Genomic DNA, 19,880 nt, shown 5'->3' with positions numbered 1-19,880 from the left:
GCCAAACTCCTATTCTCTGCCAGCAATGAATATTTATACTAGTGGCACTTAAATGCTAGGTTTATTTTATTACATAAATGATCCTTTGTCACATATTAAGAATTAATACTGTGAGATTGACTTTTGGGAAGTTAGAATAATGATTACCAAATTTAAAGTGTTGTTAAATTTGTATGCTTTGTTTGTAAAGAGGCTTGGGCTGGGTTCTTTTCAGATTCAAACAGTAGTAGGATGTGGTAATTCCTATTTTGGAGTAAACTCTTTTGTGGCTTGTTTATGGTTTAACTTTATAATGTAGTTTTAGTGAAGGACCTTTTCATGTCTTTTGTTTTGTTTGTTACCTTGAAATAACTAAATCAATGTTAAATGAATTCTAAGCTCCTGCTCTTATTTAAAGGTTGAGATGTTCTTACTTACAGAAGGTAACACAAGGGCTCCTGGCTTCTGCTGGCATTTTTCTAATGCCCTTCTGATGACTGAACTGGAATAATTCAAATGTGAGTTGGAAATTTCAAGCACCAGTGATGGAGGTTGCAAAACCACAGCATTACTTTGTTATAAACATTGTTATTCCATGGAAGATAAAGCTCGGCTCTGTGTCACTTCCATGCAGTGGTCAGGAAAATGGGGTGGAAAAACCAGAGCCACTGATCTTTCTCTCTTTAATGAGAAGGAGTGGAAGGCAAAGATGGACATGAGCTGAAATGTGAAGAATTATTCCCATCAGGCAGCAAGCTCACAGGAAAAATACATCAGTGCTGGTGCAAGATTCAGCGTGGTTTCCATTCCAGCTGGTTGAGGCTGTTTAAGCACCTCTGGCACAGCAGCACAGCACAAACTCCTGAGCCCAAATCCAGGCTCAGCCTGACAGCAGCAGTGCTGAGCTCAGAGGCTTCCTGAGTGTAGCCATGATATTTTCTGAAAAATCCTTTCCTTAGAATTTTTCCTCCTGAGAAGCTAAGAGGCCTCAGGAACAAAATGTAAACAATGATTATATGCTGCTGTGGAGTGCAACAGGTGCATCTGTGACTGGTGTCATTTGGAATTAATGGCCAATCACAGTCAGCGGGCTTGGACTCTCTGTCCGAGCCACAAACCTTTGTTATTCATTCTTCCTATTCTATTCTTAGCCAACCTTCTGATGAAATCCTTTCTTCTATTCTTTTAGTATAGTTTTAATATAATGTATACCATAAAATATTAAATCAAGCCTTCTGAAACATGGAGTCAGATCCTCATCTCTTCCCTCATCCTGGGACCCCTGCGAACATGGTCACACCCAAGCTGCTCTTCTGCTGAGCTTCCCTTTACTCCACACTGCCATGTCAAGTGTGAAAGCTGGGAAAAATATTGTGAGTCTGTCAGCATGTTTATTTGCATGGTGCATCTCCTTTGAGTCAACAGACATTTTCTCAGAGTGTGAAAATGAACAATTAGTCATCCCTGGGAAACAACAGTTTTGCAGCCATCCCCTCCTGCCCCCCGAGAGACAAACCTGCCTGTGCTGCACAAGGGCACAAGCAGCTCATTTTTCACTGGCTGTACACACTACCAGACACTCACTTCTCCAGAACAAAAGGGGCTGAAGAATATAAGGAGGTATCTTAAGCAGTTGGCAGTTTGAATTAAAAAGAAAGGTCAATGCCAAAGAATTCAGATAGAAGCAAAAAAAAAATCAGACAGAGCAATGTAGCTGGGCTTTAAAAATGATTGCATGCATTGTTTGCTCATAGTTTTTCACAGCAGCACTCATAATTTAGGAAACTATTAATCAGCATGATGAAGTATCCTGTTTCTAACCAAGAACAAAAAAATAAAATAAAATTGTACAATACAGCTTATTTTCTTCCCACTTGAAAGAGATCTTCTGGTGAAATTTGATGAGAATTCCACAGATTTGGGCTTGTGAACTTTTGTGTTTAAGATGCACCAGACAAAAAGCCCCGGTGAAGCAATAAAATCCTTCCACTGCCTTTTTATAAGATTCATCACAAGTCACTGCTGAAGGGGCCTTATTTTCTTTTGGCCCATGCCAAGACTGGCAGCCTATAGTTGTTAAGCTGACAGCAGGAAAAGAGCACTGAAGGCCACAAACATTTGCAGGATTAATACAAAATTCAGATCACAGAGGCACAGCAGGCACTGAACAGTGAGGCAAGGTGGCAGGGGAAAAGCAGGGGCAGGGAGGGACTGTGGGACTGAGAGCAAAGGAACAGTGGCTGAGGAGACTTCTGGTAGGTAAAGAACTGAAAATGGCAAAGGTCTTGGTGATGGATTTACTGCTGGCCTGTCAACAACAGCTCTCCGGGGCTCTTAAGCCAGTACTGTTTAAGATCTACTACTTCCCCATCCCAATCACTACCCCAGTAAGTGATTACAGAAGCAAGGGATCCAAAGGACAGCTTTTATTTGGTATCTTATTCAGGGAGATAATAAATTCGTTAAAGTAATTATCCCTTTTATGAAAAAAATTAATTTTTTTTTAAAGGCATTTCATACCTTTTCTTTGCTTGGGGGTACTGGTGGCGAGAACTTGGACAGAGCCTGATGGAGCTCTGGCAGTTTCAAAGTTATGAAAAATCTTTCTTCTATTCCCTGCTACATTCACATCTTCCTGCTAGTGAAGTATCCTTTTCCTGGCTTCAAAACCCTGCTATTTCTGAGTGGCACTGCTACAGTGACCTGTCCAGTGGGGGAAATCTGACTCAGCCTAGAGAAGTAAGAATTAAACATCTTCTGTGCTGCTGTTGGGAGCAGGGTCAGGCACTGGATGAGGTTAACAAGGTGACACACAGGATGAGAGCTGCCCCACCAGGACACTCCCTGCCCAGGGGAGCAGCCAGGCTGCAGCTTCTGCTCCCTCCAGAGCGGGTGTGAGACACAGCTCCTGCACAGAGAGAGGCAAAGAGGGGACAGCAGACTGGAGGCTGCCCTGTGAGCCAGCACTGCTGGGGGAGCAGTAGCAGCAGGAGTGACTCTGTGTACCTGGGATGTCACAGGGTGGCAGATTTCCAGTGCTGGCACACAGAGAAACAGAGGATGCCATGAGGTGCCTTGCTCCTGCTCCATCACTGGCACGTTCCTGCAGGGCTGCTGCACCCTGCAGAACTCAATCCATTGAATTTTGAGACACCCAACACTTCAGCCACCCCTTTTTAATGCCATTAGTGATGCAGCAACATGTATTTATATTTACATATAAATACAAAATGGTCAGATACCACATTTTAAAGCGTAATTTACAATCTGAAACTGCTTACACTTTCATGACTAGGCTTGGGTTTTTCTCATTTACATTCATCATTTAATTCCACTGGAATTTGATTTTTAAGAAAGCCCAACATATCTTAATTACCATAAAAAGATCCATACATATTTTACTTAAAAATAGCTTCTGTAAGAGGAAATCTACCAAAAATAACACGAAATATATTATTATGCATACATTTTCTTTTTTGTAAAGTACAAACAAGAATCTGATCTCTTCTGGGTATTGCCTGATCTAATATGGCTATAGGTTCTATTTATTGTGTTTGTTTTTCAAAGTAAAGGGAAAGACAGAAGAAATGTAAGAGCAGAAACCAAACTAAAACCATATTCTTTCCAAAGACACAGATGATCAGAGAAAGAACACTCTGAAAACCAATAAATGACAACAGGTACAAAGAAACACCATCCAAGCACTATGCAGTGTTTTGTCTGAGCATGTGCTGCAATGACCTTGTAACAGTTATTAAAAACAACAAACAAAAAATGCTACTGGCAGAAAAAGCTGTCAAGCAAAACACTGAAAAATTGGTACCATTTCCTAACAAGTAAGTGCAGAACTGATGGCGTTTCATGTGTCTTCCCCCACATATGCAGACCTCTCTCTTGCTCTCTGTGCCCGCAGGACTGATCATCGCCACTCTGGCGGTTTGCTGGATGCCCAACCAGGTCCGGAGGATCATGGCAGCCGCCAAACCCAAGCAGGACTGGACCTACCCCTACTTCCGAGCCTACATGACCCTCCTTCCCATCGCCGACATCTTCTTCTACCTCAGCTCGGTGGTGAACCCGCTGCTGTACAACATCTCCTCGCAGCAGTTCCGCAGCGTGTTCCTGCAGGTGCTGTGCTGCCGCCTCACGCTGCAGCACGCCAACAGGGAGCGGTTCCTCAGGGCCAACCAGAGCTCCGCGGCGCGCAGCAGCCGCTCCCTGCGCCCGCTTCTCTTCGTGTCCTCCAGGCGCGGCTCTTCCACCAAGGGCAACTCCAAAGTTTTCCTGAGCACCTTCCAGAAGGAGCCCACGCCCGGCTGCAGCCCACAGGAGACAGGTTCTGCACCCTCAGATCCCAGCCTGGAGCCCCTCGAGAGCGGCTCAGAGCCCGCTCAGAATGGCCTCTGTGAACACCAAGTGTGACCTCATAAGGCAAAGTTACTGCTTAGCAATGAGCTTAAAAAGATGGAAATTGAAATGACCCAGGAAAGGGACAACATGGCAAAAGGAATAACGCGGATGGGTTTGTTTCCAGTTATGTGAAAGGAACAGGAGTTCTGTGTCCTGCTGGGATTTTTAAGTGCACACTGGAAATTCAATCTGCTAAATGAACTCATTAGCTGACAAAAATATCAGCCCCTCTTCTCCACACAACTACTGAACTTCCCTTGCTCTTGACAGGGATTTGGAAACAAACAGAAAATAATTGCAGCGTCTTTGAAGAAAGAAGGATGCGGAACAAATTGCATCAGGGAAAAGAAACCAAACCAAACAAACCAGCTTGCTTGAAGTTTAGCAGTACGAAAGCAACAGAGCCAATTTAAGGAGCAGAAGAGTGGTTATGATGTGTGCCCTGGGCACCGCAGCAGAGTTGCCCCTCTTCTTGGGGCGGGGTCCATTGCAGAGCGGGGTGTTGCAGCAGCTGATGCAGACGGAGTTGACCTTGCCAGGGGAGCAGAAGGACTGGTAGCCGGCGGAGGCGATCAGGCACGCGGCCGAGGAGGCGCAGGACTTGCGGTACATGATCCCTGCGACACACAACAAGGGTTACTCCGTTTGAGGGGAACACCTCACAGCGGGATTCCTGCCCTAAGGCAGCTGCCGAGCCAGCTCTCCGTGCCCCACAGCACTGCTGGTGCTCAGGACAGACACCCCAGCAGTGACAGGACAAACAGCCCCGCACTGCCAAGCACCGCGATTGCTCCAACCAGGATTGCTCTGTACTTCAATCCTGGTTGGAACCAAAAATATGACAGACTTAATTTGCATAATGTATATCAAATGGTGCATTTTATAGCTGGAATTCTTCATCTTTCAGAATAAACTGTTTGAATAGCTATAACTGAAATGCAATTAGTGAGAAAATTAGTTTTGTTTCTATTGCTGAACATGTCTGAGTTGAGGTGTCTAAGTAATTACAGCTTTCTATGCTCTTCATTTGTCTTTTGAGAAGTTTTTTTTTCCTTTTCTTGTTCCTTTGCCACACACAGACAGGTAACTAGGAGTAAAAGGAGGATGATTATAAGCAAAACTTTCATCCTCCTCCCTCCCCTTTTAAATTTTTTTTTGAAGAAGAATTAGAAGTACTTTTCCAGGTAATCTCAGTTCTTGCATATCTTTGAAGTTTAATACCCTCAATAACAAAAATTTCCATTTCTATAGAAACGTCTTTCTTGAGTTGAAAGTCTTCCCTTTTTGAATGTAATTTTAATTAATAAGTTAATTTATAATTTCTCAGATTGTTTTTAACTGAAAAAAGTACATTCTGATGCATATATTTTAGCTGGTATTTTAACATGGTTTATAAAGGCTGTAAAATACACAATTGTATTTTCTTCTATCACAGTAGAAAACTATTATGGCAGTTCCGCACCTCATTACTCCAAAATTTTCCTGCAAGTGTTACAGTAGAAATTTTGTCTTAGAAAAACATAGACATAATAGAAATAGATAATGGAGGCTTGCCTGCTGGAAGTTACAAAAAGTAGTAGGGATATTCCTAAGGATGATAAAATCACTATTTTTTTTGAATATGGGATTTTCAAAAAGTTTTTAGTTTTTTTCACCTGAAAAGCAAGGGGACAGGATTCCCTTGGAGAATGGTGCCTTTGCATCCAGTGGCATGGTCCCAAAACATCTTTAAATGCACAGTGATGACTTTTTTTGGAGGGAGTGAGGAGGGAATATAACCCTGGTGCTGGATGTACAGTGCCTGCAGATATTTGTTCAGTCCCCAGAGACTCAATAACCACTACAGCACCTCCATGGTCCAGGAGAAACCTCTGTAATTTGGCATCAGCCACTGCACCTCTGAGTGCTGGGAGTAGCAGCAGAACACCCTTTCTTTGGGCTGTGCTCAGAAAGAAGGATTTCCTGTCTTCAGAGACTTTTAATTAAAGCAATTCTTTTATACTGTCACAACACTGTTGCCATCCCAAGAATGCTGGGGTTTCCTGGTTTTGTGCTCTCCATCTGCAAATCTCAACTTTGAAATGTGTTTTTAGGCTATCTATCTCGTTGAACTTATGAAGAGAAGCCCTCAAGTGAGTGTTAAATCTTCCTCTGTCTCCCGTGAGCTTCAATCAATCAACACAGCAGGTAGAGCCTTTTCTCAAGAAGGAAGAGGAGCTGTGGGCTGTTCTCCCTGTAACAGCAAAGGCACTCAGATCAAGCAATGCAATCTTTATTACTACACTTTGCAAAAAGAAGGGAGTTCTGTCTCTGCTGACAAACCACTGCTGTCAAAGAGCCTCACTGGTGCTGCCACTGATCGGCTTTACAATACCAAAATCTCAGCTGATGTTTCCCAAAAAGACCTGGTGCTTTGGCCATGTTCCTCCTGCAGTTTTCCCAGAGCAGAGACAGATATGACCCTTCCCATGGCTACAATCAGTGTTTTTTCCTTCCCCTTCTCTCTTGAGAAAGGACTCCTGTATTCAATTAAACCATGCACAATGACCTGATCCTGCATCTCCCCATCACAGATTATTTCCCTGAGCAACAAACACCCACCAAACTCAGCCATTCCTCAGTCTTCCATATGAACAGCAGTGAATTTGACTTTCCCCTCAAAGACCAAGCCTCTAAAAAGCTTTTGACCCTGCCAGATTTCCTATTCCCATCATTTTATAGATCACTCTCTTCCTGCTGTTTGCTTTTCACAGTTTCTTGCAAAGCTCTGTTCACAACTTGAACTAGTGATTTATTAGTTTGGATAATTTATAGTGTGAAAATATCACACTTTGCACTTCTCCCATAGATTAGGAGACTGGAATTGTTCACTGCTGTGAACAATTAGATGATGCCCTCTGAGGCATGGTTTTCACCAGACAACTCTAGGAAACCTCTCCTGCAAAAAAATCAAAGTCCTGCAGCTTAACTCCGTGTGTTTACAACAGATCTGTTCTCCAGAACCAATCCCATAGAACAATCCTGAGCTCCCTGTAAAGTCAAAACACAGTATTCCTGCACAGACTGAAATTTTACTACTCAAAGTCTCATGAACAGATGGACCATGTTCACACCTAAATAGGGAGAATAATCTGACTAGCAGCAAAATCCCCTTGTAACACTTCTCCAGTGGCTTTTCAGTAAATGCCTTACAATAGGAAATTTCACACCCAAATGATTGCTTATTCCCATTCCTTGTTCTGGTAATCTCAATTTTAGAAAGATTTTTTTACTTAAAAAAAACCAGCATTTCCATCAGGTTTTTAACAGCTAACATGCCCTTCACATCCAAGATTTTTTCCTTTGAGTACTGATAGAGTCTCTTGATGTCACAAACCAGCTGCTCTCACACTAAGTGCTTTTTACAAAGCATCAGGTATGAAGCAAGTTTGCTCAGCATGGAAAGGCTGTGCTCTCTCTCTCTCTCTGGTTCTGCAGTATCTTGACAGGAAGACACAATGCAAACAGGCACAGAAGCTGGTGGAAAAAGAGGAAATGTTAGCACTGCAGGTGTGACATTTTAAAAACACTTGTGCAGTGACTTCACTTACTCCTGAACCTTCGTCCTCTCCTAATTCTGGTAGGAAATACACAAGTACAACTGACTTTTATGATCTGATGGCAGGGACCCCATCTCATCAGTCCAGCAAACAGGTAAATGGGCCCCAGTAACTTCAGCTCACCCCCTTTTAGCCAGGACAGCAGCCTCCTCTCTATCTCTGAGTTACACCCTGAGATCTCTCCTCAACCCTTGCAGCATTGCTGAGCCAGTTCCAAACGATCCCCAAGATCTCCCTGAATCATTTGCCACCAGCAGGCTGAACTGCAGACAGATCTTCAAAGTGGTTATCTGCCTCTCAAGACTCATAGCACAGACATAACTGCTAATTACTGGGTATTCTTGCCTGAGCAATCAGCCCGATGCATTCATTAACATATCACCCAGAAAAATAATTGCAAACCTTTCTGGAAGCTTTTCTTTTACCTCAGATTGTTCTGAGTCACTGGCTAAGCAAGGAGATTCACTTTTTACACGCTGCTTTTACTGGGATGGGGTCATTCCCAGCTACCCACCCCTAACCATTGACATCAGTGATCAATTAGCATATTTACAGCTACCCAATTAGTGTATTTATTGCCCAATTATTTTATGTATGTAATTTGTAATTTGTACTTTTTCACGGATTCAGCAGACTCCCAACAACAGTTTAGGTATTACAAGGATGTTTTACTGTGAAGGACCTACTAGTGACCAACAGATTTTCCATTATTTTGGTTTCAAGGTTTGTGGGATGCAAGTCAAGAAATTTCAAGAAAAGAAGGGATTGCACAGAGCTAGAACAGCTGTGTGATAATGTGCTTATATCCCACACCCTCTCCTATCACATATACCTACAACAGCCATGTTTGTTTTCAGGGTTTTTTTTTTAAGCAAATTTTGGCTCAAATTTGGCATTGAAAATTTATTTCTAGACTAAACAACTTGGCCATGGCTACACCTCTCTCTGCTCCACAAATCATCACATATTTAGACAGTGTCAAGGCCCAAACTAATATTTCTGCCTTATTCCTTGCAATGAAGCGATGGGTGTAAATCTTAAGGCTTTTCTATAGTTCCAGCTTGCAATATTTATTTTCTTAGCTGGATCCAGTCTAGTCCTGTGCATCTGTACCCTGGCACTATTTTGTCCACACACAAGTGCATTCTGTCTTGATTTTAACAAAGAATTCAAGCAACAATTTATTCCAATCCAAAAGTGAGTGTTCTTTCCTCTACCCTGCCTGCACAGCCCAGTGCATTTCTCCTGAATAACAGCTTAACTTGTTTCTAGGACAACCAAAAAAGGTGACATCACACCTACTTCTTACACTCTGTTTCTGCAGCAGACACCAGAAGATCCAAGGTTTTTCTCTCACTGATTGAAAAGAACCTTATTAGACACCTCTGAGTCTTCTGTTGTAGGAGGTGCAGACAAAAAGATGCTGTGTCAGCATGACTCTCCACCTTTCAAGAGCCAAGCAGAATCCAAGCAGTGTGCAACTCCAGCTTGCACCTGTACTCTCAGGAGTGTCCTTGAGCAAAATGCACAGAGTCAAAACAGCCAACCAGGCCATCACTTCTAAGATCAGTGAGCTAATTTCCAAAAAAAGTCACCTTCCCACTCCTATGGTGATCCAGCTACTCTGGAACTGCTTTCTGCAAAGGCACAACTCAGCAGGAAATCACAACCCTGCCCTTCACCCCAGGACCTGATGGCCACAAACTCTCCTCTCTAAGCTTGCCTCAGTCAAGTGGATAGTGTCACCTTGCCCAATACTGAGCTTTCCAAGCCAGATGTCCTCTGATTTTGTGGGCTGTCACTGACACTCCACTTTTTTAAAGAATGCTTTTTCTACACCATTTTATATGTATATTTTTAATTTTATGTTATATATTTTCTATTCTATATGCATATAACCAATTTCACAGGCACAGGTGTGAAAGTCAGCCTTGTGCAGCTCACTCCACAAACAGCGCTTCAGCAAAATCCCCTGCACGTGCTCTGGGCAAAGCTGCCTCATAAATCTTCTGGAGCTTAGAAAGAAGTCTGTGTCCAACTAGGGCCCAGCACTGAGGCATCCTTGAGCCTTTTCAAGGCTGCACCAGGTGCTGAAAGCAAAAAAAGAGCAGTTGAAAAGTTTTGTATCTTAAAGTGAGTAGCTGAGAAAGCCAGCAGGTAATCAAGGCAAGTTTGAGGTGTGCATTTACAGTTTTGACAGAACCTCCACTCAGCTCTTTTAGATGGGGTGTTTAAATCTTGCCCATCTCTTCTAAGCAAAAGCTGGGAAATTGCCAACAGTGGATAATTCACAGTGTAGCACACAGAACTCAGGAGGAGCCCCCCCAGTCTTGTCCCAGCTCTTGCATTAGCATGAATCGCACAGGATCTGTTTGGGCGCTCTCTCAGTGCTGTTACTCATAGAGAAAAGTTGATGACTGTGCTTATGAACTAAAACTCCTTTCTTTGAATATCCTGCATAGTCCCAGCTGTCTTATTTCACCAAAACTTTCAATTTTCTGCTCTTGGTCAATCTGCAAGTTTTCCCTCTCATTGTGTATAAATTTGATGTGTGCTCTGCCTAGCCACGCTTGCTTTGTGATTTCATTCATATATTTCATTCTGTATTTTTTTCCTTAAACTTTCACTAGCTTACCCTGCACTCAAGCAAAATTCAGCACCCAGCAGGACTTACAAAAGCTCTTTTCTGATGTCTGCCAGGAAATAAAATGAGAATTTATCCTAGTGCAAGATAACATGTAAACAGGTGAACATCACCTTCTATGGAACATAAAATATAAATGTGATTATTTCTGCATTTTACTGTATCAGTAATGCTACAAAAATTGGATTCAGACTATACACAAATAGGTTTGTAAATTATGTTTTTTAAGTTCTGTCTTAGGTTTTATGACCATCTCTTTATGGCTTCAGTGGTTTTGCTATGATGATAATCAGTTCCTCAGCTAGTACCTGTTCACACAGTGACAGACTCCAGGAGTCCTACTGTGATTTGCTGTTTTCTATAGAAAGTGATTATAAATATTTTTATCTAATAAGGTCCTAAATATCATAGAAGTGACTGAATATTGAAGAGCAATCAATCATTCTTTTGATGTTGTGCTTCCCCAAACAATTGCAGTTTTACTCAGATCATGTTCTTATTGGTTTAAAGTATGAACTAAGCTTCCTCAACACAGAGACTTTGGCCACGGCCGTAAATTCATTGTTACAAAAACCCTCCCAAAAACTCCAAACCCCAATTTGAGCAAGTGTAAAATATGATAATATCCAACTCCTCTAAGTTTCACTTCACAAGGATAAGAAGAATTATTGTGAACTCCAGAGAGGAAAGTTGACGAGACAAGTGGTTTAAATAATTTGCACCTTGCTAGAATTGTATCACAAGAATTTCTAATTACCTTGTAAACAGCTACTTAAATACTGTGAGATACCATGGTCGATGTTTTCCAGACCAAAAAAACCCCAGGGCACTAAAAGTATGTGACTTGAAATCTACTGCAAAGCTATGCGCACACTTCCTGATTTTTAATCTTGTGTTTTAGGACTGCATCTATTTCATCCTAGTCCTCCCTTTGATGCATTCTATAGACAAGATAAAAGCACATTCATGCCTTTAGGTTCTTAGGGAGTATACAAATTCTATTAAAAATAAAACAAACCCAGCCCACTCTGGCCACCTGCAAAATGAAAATAAACCACCTGGTTTATTTTCACCTGGTTCAGCATATTGTTATCATGATTTTGTATGAAAACCTAATATCATCTCAAATCCTCCATACATTTGGCACTTTTAAAAAGTTGCACATTTTTTCAGAAACTAACAGGAAGCTTTTGACAATGAAAGTCTGGCCTCATCACTTTCCTTCTGACCCTGACATGACACCTTGCAGAAATAAAGTCAGCTCAGAAGAAAACTGGACAATTGTGAACTGACAGAGGACAAGGGTTTAGATTACCCTGATATCTTTTTGTAAGCTGTGCCTTATAATTCTGGTGCTTGAAATGTGACTCAAAAGGTGTTGTTAACAACAACAAAAAAAAAATCACAAAAAAGTCTTTGCCACTGCTTGCAAAGCTGAAGCATGGCATTAAAACGCTTAAAAATGCATAGGCTGGGAAAGTGAAGTACAACTGCTAATGGTGGTGTTATCAAATATTTTTTGAAGCCACAGGAGGCTACAAATGAGAGATCAAAGCTCAGCTTTCACCTGCATATCTAATAATTCTTTGGTTTCCTACTGTTCTGCTTCATTTCCCTGCTCACCAGCGTGGATGTACAGTCAAGCAGCGCAACACACAATCTGCCCAGCAAAGCTTTGGCTCACAGCCTCCCATCCTCTCCTCCTACCTGATACAAAGGAATCAAGATCTAAATGTCCTTTGCCATCAATACCTAAATATACTTCATCCTGTAGAGAAAGAGGTGAACTTGGACTCAATTTTCAGAATTCTGTATGAGGATTTTTCTTGTCAACCCTCACATTCTGAGCTGAAGGGAAGCCACAAGCCTTTCACCTTTACAAATGTTGAAATGCTACATCCTTGCAAAACGTCACAGAAATAATTTCACATGTGAATAGTCTTGCTGCATCCCTAATTAATGTCCTTACCAATTTCAGTGGGATGGCTCAGATGCTGGCACTTGCATGCCAGAACTTTGGAAATTCATTCTGCTCTTAAATCTTTAGCTATTTTTACAGTCAGAGTTTTACAGCCTGTTCAACTTAACAGTAGGATTTTCCTGGGTTTTATATGGCTTTTACCAGTTTCAAAGACTTACTGGTAAGTTGGCAAAATCCAGTTTTGTCAAGTTTCTCAAAAAAAAAATCACTACAAAGGAAAAATGGAAATGAAAACTGTTTGGATTAATTAAAGCTTCTTGCCAATGTTTTGATAAGGTCACTGGGAGCTAAGAGGAGTGGCAGGGTCAGGCTCCAAAAGGGATTGGAAACACAAACTCATTTGTGTGTGAAATGCAATAGGAAACTCTCAGGGGAGGTTTAAGAGACACCAGGCTGTGGGCACTGTATCATCACGAAATTCATTTGTATATCTTTCATACGAGCCTGGGAAATAAAATAACATAAAAAGCTATTGTCCACATCCTGTGAAAGATGGAACTCACTGGACCAGATACCCTATCTTCCTTAAAATAATGCAGCCTTCATCACTCTGCACTTGGATCTTTGTCATGACTTTTAAGTCATAAACTGCTTGAACTGTTAACTCCACTGCTGCTTTTCTTTATGGAAAGGCAGTCAGAACAGCAGCTGCTGAACACTCCCATAATTCCTCCTTAGCTGACACACTCAAGTCAGTGCATTCCATAAGTGGCTGGAAGTTTTCTGAGAAACCCAGAGATTGGAAAAAATTTACAAGTGAGGAAATGGCTTTGAAATTTAAGAAAAAGTGTTTCTGAATGGAAATGTATCCACAGATCCAAGTGTTCAGCATACAGTGCAAATTAACAATGTCCACTGCAAGTCTTTTATTCAGTATCAAAAGTGAACTTTGTTTCCAATGTTGACATTATGTCTTCATTTTGCTGGCACTTGGCAGCACAACATGTGATGTTACAAGTACCAACTGTCCCATGCAAAACTTTTATTTATCTTTTAAAATTGTCAGTAAAGATTTATTATATTGTGCTTTGCTTTGATTAAAAAACAAAAAAAGCCCCCCAGACACAACAAATTCTGTTGAGTTATGTTGATATCCTTTGACCAAAAATGTGTAGAGGAAAATCAAAAAAGAAAAAAAATTCCACCACCAATTTAGTAGATGTTTCTTACTGTTTCTAAATGGATACTGGGGATGCAACAACTTCTATAAAGCTTTAATGCCTACAATAATTCTGTCAACATTAAACTTTGTTTGCTGATTTAATTACTTTGTCAATAAAAGTACACCAGAGCATAATTTCCCCTTGATATAAATCCTTGATAATTTCCCCTTGATATGCAATTAATATTAGTACTAATGGATTCTATACATGAACACAGAAAAAAGTATGTGGTTCTGTAGTCCTTGGACACATGAACAACTCAATCATGGCAAAACCAAGTAATAATCACAGGTAAACAATTTGCCACAGCCCAACTCATCACACAACACAGCCACTGATAAAACAAAATATGGGAAAACCAGTACTGGAAAGAGTTCAGAGAAATAGATAAGTTCTAATTCAACACTGAGATGCTGATCTTGCTCTTGGTGCTTCCATACACTACTTTTAAGCACAGTCACACCAATTTCTTTAACTACACTGCAGAATTATATACCAATTAAATACATTAAAATGGACCATAGTAAACCAAACAAATAAGCCAAATTTCTTATTGCAGATTATTACAATAATCTGATTGTTTCCCATTTGCTTGCAAAAGGAAAAATCCTTGATATTTTCAAGTTTTGGCATTGCTACAGTGAATAATTTTTTTCCTTGCAAAAGTTGGTAAAAGTATATTCACAATTAGCTCAGAACAGAAGGTGTATTGTTCAAAACATGCACGTGGGCAGGTTTGCTTGCAGAGGAGTTCCAAGAAATTGAGACTGGCTACCTCTCTGGGCTGGCTGCCTCATCCTCCTCCTTTATCCCTCACTGATGTGTTCACATGGCAAGTTTCATTTTGCCTTAAGTAGGTTTTAGATCAGCCTTTATGCTCAGATAACTCTTCCCCTCAGTAAAAGGCAAGACTATCATTACCAGCATGTTTTCTGTGATATATAATATATATAAAAGCATATACACACTATATACTCATCTATCACCAAGATGTTTCACTTGAACCCAATATACTGTGGGATTTCTTTGTTGCTGCATATATTCTAAAAATGAAGGAGCACTGACATGTCCAATTTAAAAGTCCATAGAGTGGAAAGAGAGAGGCAAGTGGGAGCAGGGAATCCACCACAGGTATTGCCACAAGGTATCTGCAAGTGGAATTATGGTAAGAATTTGATCCTTTGTCAAACACTCAATTTACACAGTTTTCAAACACCTGCTTATCCAGTTGAAGAATGCACTAGAAACTTATCCTTTACATTCATTTCTGTGGGATAAAAAACTGAAAAATTTTGTGGTACAGTCTTGAGTGCCACTTTCCATTCTCATCACTCCTCCCTCTAAAAGAAGGCTTTTTCTTTCTTTCTTTTTTTTTGAGATTTAATTAACAAGTTAATTAGCAAGATTCTTTATCACAGGGAAAATACTGTCTTGTTCTGTATCTCCCACTGGAACAGAATTCTAACAGTCATTAAACTTTTTCTGGCAACATTTTAAACTACAACTCAGCCTTAAGAGAGGAAAATATTTTACTATTTGCTCCTCAATTCTCAGCTGTCCAAAGGAGCAAATATCTACCTGGTACAACAAAGAGCTGAGATCAGATGCCTGATGATCTAATTCAAAACAGAAGTTACTGGCACCTGCTCTCTTAGCTGCTCACATCAGAGCCACTTTTTGAGCTCTGGGTTAGGAACAAGCCTGAGCTGCTGCTATTTCTCACCTGGAGCTGAGACAAATCCTGAGAGAGCCCAGTGGGATCTGAAGCACTGGATTTAGAGCAGCTGAGGAGGAGTTAGGTGTGAACAGGCACGAGGAGCTTTGTGCAAGGTGAATGGGAAGAGCAGCCCAGGGCTCCTGTTTGGCCTCCAGGACAGGGAGTTTAACCCAGAAATGCAGCTGAGGCACAGAAGAGCCGTGGCAGCATCTCAGTGTTGAGTTATAACTTTATCTTTATCCTGAACACAGCAAACACTCATGGAAGGGTCCCTGGGCACAGGTGGGGCTGCACTGCAGGCAATGGAATTCTGCACAGCACAGAGCCTGATGGAGCAGCCCTGACAGCAAAACCCCCAAACTGGTGCCTCCTGCAGGGGAAGGTGCAGAGGGATGGGCACCCACTCCCACCCTGAGCTTTATCTCAGAACAATGCACCTGACTTTTAAATAAAGTTTGAGATAACTTGCTGCACTTTGCTCGCTCACACAGCTACTTTTATTAATGACAAAAACGGGTTAACCTACAAAAATTGCACTCCTTTGTATTTATTGAGGAGGAAAGAACTCTAATTAGGAGATTGTGCTGTCAAATGAATGCAACTTTGCATCTTTCATTTTCTGGGTTAAAAGCTCTAACTCGAGTCTATTATAAATTAAAATCAATACTTGAAACATTTCAGCTTTTAGTAATAAGCAACAACCAAAAGAATCAGGTTATGAAATATACTAGTAGAAGTAAAATGAATTATTAAATAAAACTTGGGAGAGGAAGGCATTTATATTGCACACATTTAAATATCAATTAGGAATAAAACCAATAAAGGATGATGAACTGAATCATCTCTATTTTACAACCAACCCTCTCTAAAATTGACTGAGGGTAACAGAAACTAAGTTTGCAATGTAAATTTCATTCAATTTGAAATAGGTAAAAATTTAACTTATTAACTGGCAGAAATTTACAATCTCTGAACTTAAAATTAATAAGAAATGCATTTATAGAAGTAAATGTAATAAAACAGTGGCACCTGCTATGCAGAGCATGTTAGTAACCTCCTAAAGGAAAAAAATTCCAGGGATCTACTAAGAAAAAAAACATAAAATTGTACAGAAAAAAAAAACCCACCAAGGAGTTTAAGAGCTACTTATTTACTGTATTGCAATTTCCTCACAGGAGTAATGGCACGTTATGCATCCATGAAAAGAGTTCAAATCTGACTTTTCTGTCTGTATCTATTACCACATCTAGAGCCCTCCAAGTCAAAACATCCTGTCTGACCTCATGGAAGTGCCACAGAAGCTGTGGTGTGGAGATAGCAAAGCCTTCAAGCAGTCATTTAGAGAGACTCAAGATGATAAAGGTACCTTGCAAGCTGTTACTGTCTCACACCCTCACCCCCCCTTTGAAATAAAATACTCCAGTAAAAGAATAACTTAAGACAGATTAATCTTCCTTTAAACAGCTTAAAACCAGATTTTTTCCCTACATTGGACGGGTTGTAAGTGTTTCACAGCAGTAGTCACTGTGGATGGTGCTACCCAGGATGAAATGTGTCAGCAGTTCAGCTACTTTTGACGTGTAACACCAATTATTATTTATCCTGATTACACAGTGGCCTGAGATGAGCAGCACAGGTGGGGCAGCTGGCTGAGGAGGAAGAGGAGTTTGCTCAGCCCAGCCATTTATAAAACAGCTCAAGAGACAACAGAGGCAAGGTGCAGAATCACAGGTGATTCCCTCTTGGACACATTGCTGTCCTAATATATCAACTTCAATATTAATTGCAGTAAGGGGAAAAAAAATTAAAAATTGCTATGAAAAATCAATTTGTGCCCTTCTCTTCCCCCCTAACACCCCCTCCCCCCCTTTTTTTACAAAACCCTTTTTCCCTTTTGCTTGATGGTTTCTCTAATGGATGAAAGCAAAGATCACCACACTTTCCATCCCTTAAGATGAATCTTCAGAGTATATAAATTGCTTGAGTAAATAAAAGAAAGGAGGGAATTACTAATTTAATGCTCTTCTATCTCTTGGGGGAAAAGCCCATGTAATTAACTGTAATGAGATTAAACTAACTTGTTGTTATTAATTTCCCAGTGCTGGGGAACTATATCAGAGACCCATAAGGCTGTGTCTTAACCAGCTTTATCAACATTTGGCTTGCATCCTTCAGTTTTAAAGGAAAATGCTTAACTTCATTGAGTTGCAATGCCACTCAGAAGTGTAAGACACTGAATTCGGTCCCTTCAGGTGGGGACTCGAGATTCATATGAAGCTGAGCACCATGAATGGGTGGAGCCAAAAGCAACAAATTTGCTAAACCAGATAAACAGAGGAATAATTATCAAATTCTTACCAAAACTTTTTTCCATTACTTCTTTCTGACACATATCTTGAACATTCACCGTACAGTTCACGATGAACTCTGGGGAGGAGCAGTCATTATTTAGCTGGAACTCCTCGCACTGGTAACACTGTATTTGCAAACCCGAACCTGGAACAGACAGAGATTTGTTCAGAACCAGAGAATGCTTTCTTTTGGAAAGGACCTTATAGATCATCTCATTCCGAGCCCGTGCCATGGGCAGGGACACCACCTGCTCAACCGGGTGCTCCATCTAACCTGCCCTTAAGTAACAGCAATAGTATTAAAAAAACAAACCAAAACAAATAAAAAACTAAACAACCAACACGTGCTGGAAATCTTCCTTCTCTTTCCCCCTTCGCATTTGGCTGTTCCTGGCTATTCAACAGCTCAGCCAAAGTATCCTTTTGACAAATATAAAGTAAAAGAAGCGCTGCCGGCTCTGCGGATGCTCCTCTCCGCGGGGCGGCCGCTCCGGCGCTGGAGACGCCGCCGCCAGGAGGCGACGGGCACCGGTACCGACACCGGCATCGACACCGGCACCGGCGCAGCCCCGCAGCCGCTGCCCATCCATCGCCCGCCGCTCGGCACCCGCGCCCCGCAGAGCGAAACCCGGCTCACAGACACGCTTCGGCTCTTATCTGCGCCGACGGATTTACTTAGCTACTAATTAATTACAAATTATTTAATTACTATTTTGCCATGCACAATTAAAGCGGTGGAGCATCCCTCGCCAGCCGCCTTTATCATGCAAACGAGGCGCTCCCGCGGTTCGCCAGCAGCCGCTCCGCCGGCACATCCCGCATCCCTCGTCCCGCGGCGGGGAGACCTCGGCACGAGCCCCCCGACCTCCGCTGGGAGCCCCGCTGGCACCGACCCCCGGTCCGGCATCCGCGGGCGGCATCCGCCGAGAGGCACCGGGGCTGCGCTGGGGACACCGGCAGGAGCTCTGCGAGCCGCGGGCAGGACGGGGGCTCCGCCGCTCCGTTGGTTTTAGCGCCCCGTAGCAGCTCCGTCGAGGGGCTACGATGGGACGGAGGTTTCCAGCGCCGTCGCGGAGCCCTTACCTGGCGCCAGGCACAATCCCCAGAAAGTTGCAGCGAGGAGGAAGAGCCGCATCCTCCCGGAGCCGCGGCCGCCGGGCTGGCGTGCAGTCGCGAAGGGGCATCAGAAGCCGGGGTGCAGCGGAGACGCCGCGCTCTTGTGCCGCTTCCCCGCCGCCTCCGCTGCGGAGCGGCGCCCCGGGAGCGGCGGCGGAGCCCGCCCTGCCCAGCGCCGCGCTCCAGCCTCGCCGGAGTTGAGCGCTGAGACTGGAGAAACTGTAGGAGAAGCGAGGGCTGGGGGGCGGCTCCCCCCTCCCTCCCTCCTTCCCCCAGCACCATGTGATGCCGGCGGAGCGGGGCGGGGATCCCCGCACCTCAACGGGAGCGCCTCGGGCACGGGCGAACTTCAGCCACGGAGGAGAGGGGAAGGGAGGGGAGAGAGCCCCGCACCGCCCGCTCCGGCTTCGGCTCCGGCTCCAGCTCGCACGGCGCTGCCGCGACCCTCTGCCCGCCGGGGCTGCTCATCGCATCGCATCACAGCACATCCCATCCCATCCCATCCCATCCCCGCCCTGCTCCTCGGGCACAGAGCCCGCGCCGTGTCACCCCGGTCCCTGCGTGTCCCCGCCCGGCCGAGCCCACAGGTGGCAGCCGGAGCGCGTCCGCGGGGAGCGACGGGCCGGGCTCGGCACTCACGGACACCCCGCGGCACCCACGGCCCCCGGAGGGAGGGAGGGGAGGCGCGGCCCTACCATTCCCTCCTCCCAGCTCCTAAAAGGGCATCCCAGCGGAACAAAACGGGGGGGAAAGGGCGAGGGATGGGCCGCGGAGGTCAGAGCCTGCAGCCTCCGCGGACACACGGGATGGGATGCGATGGGATGCGATGGGGTAGCGAGAGCCGTCGGGGGCTGGGCAGTGCCCGTGGGGAGGGAAGGGCAGGGTCAGCCCCGGGTTTGCCCCCACATCGTCCCTGCTGG

The 19,880-nt window shown here is 43.3% G+C and overlaps 1 protein-coding gene across 1 annotated transcript; it reads right to left on the bottom strand.

Annotated features, from left to right (window-relative positions):
* Window positions 1-3,044: 3,044 nt before the first annotated feature.
* On the bottom strand, window positions 3,045-19,443 carry LYPD1 (LY6/PLAUR domain containing 1). The gene is made up of 3 exons (XM_005487918.4): window positions 18,928-19,443; window positions 17,852-17,989; window positions 3,045-5,006 (listed from the first exon to the last, which is right to left on the bottom strand). Exons 1-3 carry the CDS (start codon window positions 18,977-18,979, stop codon window positions 4,771-4,773), a joined length of 426 nt encoding a protein of 141 aa, XP_005487975.1. The 5' UTR covers window positions 18,980-19,443; the 3' UTR covers window positions 3,045-4,770.
* Window positions 19,444-19,880: the final 437 nt, after the last annotated feature.

The sequence above is a fragment of the Zonotrichia albicollis genome, chromosome 10 (assembly GCF_047830755.1).
Source record: "Zonotrichia albicollis isolate bZonAlb1 chromosome 10, bZonAlb1.hap1, whole genome shotgun sequence".
Lineage (NCBI taxonomy): Eukaryota > Metazoa > Chordata > Aves > Passeriformes > Passerellidae > Zonotrichia > Zonotrichia albicollis.
Note: the sequence above shows the minus strand (reverse complement) of the source record. Positions and strands in the feature narration are given on the sequence as shown.

Coding starts and splice junctions, on each gene's coding strand:
- LYPD1 (XM_005487918.4), bottom strand. CDS start 18,979: ATGCGGCTCTTCCTCCTCGCTGCAACTTTCTGGGGATTGTGCCTGGCG. Junction 17,990..18,927: donor GGGATTGTGCCTGGCGCCAG/GTAAGGGCTCCG, acceptor TGTCTGTTCCAG/GTTCGGGTTTGCAAATACAG. Junction 5,007..17,851: donor AGTAATGGAAAAAAGTTTTG/GTAAGAATTTGA, acceptor TGTGTGTCGCAG/GGATCATGTACCGCAAGTCC.